The 3,717-nt window shown below is 46.2% G+C and overlaps 1 protein-coding gene across 1 annotated transcript; it reads left to right on the forward strand.

Annotated features, from left to right (window-relative positions):
- The first annotated feature begins 2,518 nt into the window (after positions 1-2,518).
- Positions 2,519-3,637, forward strand: LOC105625315 (potassium voltage-gated channel protein Shal). The gene has a single exon (XM_012206651.1). The coding sequence runs from the start codon at positions 2,519-2,521 to the stop codon at positions 3,635-3,637; it is 1,119 nt and encodes a 372-aa protein (XP_012062041.1).
- Positions 3,638-3,717: the final 80 nt, after the last annotated feature.

A 3,717-nucleotide genomic window follows, 5' to 3' on the forward strand; every position in this document is an offset into this window, starting at 1 on the left:
CCGAACATAGTGCGCGCAAGCTTGCGGAGAATAGTCCTGGTGGACGCCTGAGGGGGAAGATCGACGTGGGAGTCTCAGTGCCGGAGCTTGCGGAGACGCGCTACCTACTCGAGAAGAACTCCATCGTGGAGGTTTTCGACCGACTGGCGAGCTTCCGGAATTTCCGGGTTAGCGGGTCGGCGCGTCGCAAGGAACGGATTAAGCTTAATAGTCCGGATGCGTCGCGGGAGAAAAACGCGCGATGCTTGCGTAAGCAGTTGCGCGTGTCGATAAGATAGTTTCGTATTTCGTGCTCCGCGGCAATTGCCAGAAGAGCTCAACGCGGAAAGAGTCCGGGACCATATGAAGATAGACGCTGCGCGAAATGCGGAGCGTACTCAATTGAAGAAAGATTGCGTGTGTGCTGGTCGAAGTGTTCAATGAACGAAACTCGTTCGGTATTTGGCCCTCGAGCGAGTGACAAATATCTGTTTTTGTTCTGATGTGAAGCACGGTGGAGCTTTCAAAAAGTACGCTGGAAAGCTGCGGACACTCTTCTTTCGTTGACTGTTTGATGTTTACTCGTAAGCGTTTTCTCCTCTATTTTATAATCGGCTTCGGCGGAGCTTCATCTACCTGAATCTCAACTTTACGGATGTGACCGAGTTTATGATTGTGTGCTCGAATAATAGTGAAGGCTTTATAGAAGCAAGAAACGAAATTCTTCTCATCCTTAACCAATTGGCATTTACAAGATGGCACTTTGAAGAAAGCTTTATATCTCGATACTTGATATCTTATATAAAAAGCTCTTACTCTACGAAGTATATAAGAAAAATTTTACAGAATTTCTAATGTTCTCTCGCATAAATTTCTAGACTTATTTTCTTAATTGTGATCATTTTTAGCCTTTAAAATACTTTTTCTTATTATCATTAAAAAAATAACGTTTCGTTACTCGTTTCGTTATGTGAACTAGTAGTGAGGATTGGATTCGGCTCGATAGAAACACGTATTGAGTCTTGTCAACGAGCAATGTCATTGATAGCCGTCTCTCCGAGAAGTGCACTCATATCTGTGTATAGACTCGACGGAGAGCTCGAAAATTAGAGAATGTAGTGTCCTGTTTGCTGGCGGAGATTCAAGCTCAGGCTTTTGCGGCCAACCGAGCCGAAACAGGTGGAAGATCTCCGGCGCGATACTCTGAAGAGTACCACGAAGAGCTATCGCGTGACTATCGATGATGGTGGAAGGCACGTTGCCAGAACGCGGTTGGTTGGCCCGGCGCGCATCTTCGCTCGGATCGTGCTCTGCTGCGTGCCGGTCATCACTTCGTTAAGCTCGTTACATTTTTTTAAAGAGATCGAGCTAGAGAAAGAGAGAACCTTGAGGAATGAGAATGTGAAATGACGATTTTTAAGATCGTTCTCGAACTTAGGCTGTCGACGCCGACGTCATCATCATTGTTGTCGTCGTCGCCGTCGTCGTCGTCGCCGTCGTCGTCGTCGCCGTCGTCGTCGTCGCCGTCGTCGTCGTCGTCGTCGTCGTCGTCGTCGTCGTCGTCGTCACGATGTTGGAGGGGCAAATGTTATTTGGCTAGTTAGTTACATTTCTCCAATGTGATTTTATAACGAATGCAACGAGACGCGATAAGAATCTGTTTCGATATTTGCATTTTGAAGAGCAAGAGCGACGATAAAAGATCTTTGCATAAACCGAATTTGTTTTCCCGCAAGAGGAAAGATTGTTAAGAAGATTAAATATACGCAACTGTGTGAGACGAATAGAAAAATAAATAAATTCGTAGATAAATAAATGAGATAAGTAGACGGAAGTAGAAGGAAATAGAAAGGATAGTAAGAAAGATATAGTAAGTAGATCTTGGATTTAAAAACTAAGATCTTAAAGGAACGTTAGAAGCCGAGAATTGAATTAAATCTAGAAATTAGCAATGTGATCGTTCTTTGAAAGAAATCTAGGCCAGTAGTAATCGTTACTATTCGATTGTGCGACGAGTTGAAGAAGCATGAATCAAACAAATGTCAGTTCGAACTGATTTAAGAAGATCCGTGACAAGAAGCAGCGTATTCCGTGCTGTGTGGAGGAAACATAAATTAAAGGAGAAAAAAGTCTTTAAGTTTAAAAGATTTATTGGATCTCTATGTAAAAGAAATCTTTCGAGAGTTGCAAAAAAGATCATTTCAAGTTCATTGCAAGAAAGATAACTGAGGTAATCGTCGAGATAGCTACGAATGTTTGAGTGACGAGCGGTGCCACAAATTTCAGTTCGTAAATATTCGAATTGGCAAAAAAGGAAAAAAACGCTTTATATGATTCAAGGATCTTATCCATCATCAAAGCAAGTATTTACCGTAAGTGATTGATACGGGGCGGATCATCGATGTTAGACTTGTTACGTACCTAGATCGCCAAGGTTTGTGAGAATCGATTTGACGTGTCAGGAGTAGAGTTGCCGACGCTTCGGGTACGGTAAACGCTGGCTCTCCCGCTACCCTGAAGGAAGATTCCACCTTCAAGTATGGCCTCGGTGGCAGCGTGGCTGCCATTCGCCCGTGCGGCGGCGATCGGTTGGGTACCGATCGCCACACACCCACTGCCACCGCCGCCGATCCCGAAAGATCGGCGCAAGGCCGACGACGAGAAGCTGCTGATCAACGTGAGCGGCCGTCGCTTCGAGACGTGGCGCAACACCCTGGAGAAATATCCAGACACGCTACTCGGTTCGAATGAGCGTGAATTCTTCTACGACGAGGAGAGCAAGGAGTACTTTTTCGACCGGGATCCAGACATCTTCCGGCACATTCTCAATTATTATAGAACTGGCAAGCTACATTATCCGAAGCACGAGTGCCTGACGAGCTACGATGAGGAACTTGCATTCTTCGGTATCTTGCCGGATGTGATTGGCGATTGTTGTTATGAGGACTATAGAGATCGCAAACGCGAGAACGCCGAACGGCTGATGGACGATAAGTTGAGCGAGAATGGTGACCAAAATCTCCAGCAGCTGCTCGACATTCGGCAGAAGATGTGGCGGGCCTTCCAGAATCCGCACATTTCTACTGCCGCGTTGGTATTCTACTATGTCACTGGATTCTTTATCGCCGTGAGCGTGCTTGCGAACGTGGTGGAGACTGTGCCGTGTGGCAATCGTCCGGGCCGTGCCGGCACTCTTTCATGCGGCGAGCGTTACAAGATCGTATTCTTCTGCCTGGACACAGCGTGCGTAATGATTTTCACGGCCGAATACCTGCTCAGGCTGTTCGCCGCTCCCAGCCGATGCAAATTCGCGCGCTCCGTGATGTCGATAATTGATGTGGTCGCGATACTGCCGTATTACATCGGACTTGGAATCACCGACAATGATGACGTGTCGGGTGCATTCGTGACGCTACGCGTGTTTCGCGTGTTCCGTATCTTCAAATTTTCACGCCACTCGCAGGGATTACGCATTCTGGGTTACACTCTAAAGTCCTGCGCTTCCGAGTTGGGTTTTCTCGTGTTCTCGCTCGCGATGGCCATCATTATCTTCGCTACCGTCATGTTCTACGCGGAAAAGAACGTCGACGGTACCAACTTTACCTCGATACCTTCCGCCTTCTGGTACACCATCGTAACGATGACTACGCTGGGGTAAATACAATATTTTGTTCATTATTATAAATTTGATATATTCAATATATATGTAATGAATATCTGTCTGTCTCTCTCTCTCTC

This window comes from Atta cephalotes (genome assembly GCF_000143395.1).
Source record: "Atta cephalotes unplaced genomic scaffold scaffold00845, whole genome shotgun sequence".
Lineage (NCBI taxonomy): Eukaryota > Metazoa > Arthropoda > Insecta > Hymenoptera > Formicidae > Atta > Atta cephalotes.

Coding starts and splice junctions, on each gene's coding strand:
- LOC105625315 (XM_012206651.1), top strand. CDS start 2,519: ATGGCCTCGGTGGCAGCGTGGCTGCCATTCGCCCGTGCGGCGGCGATC.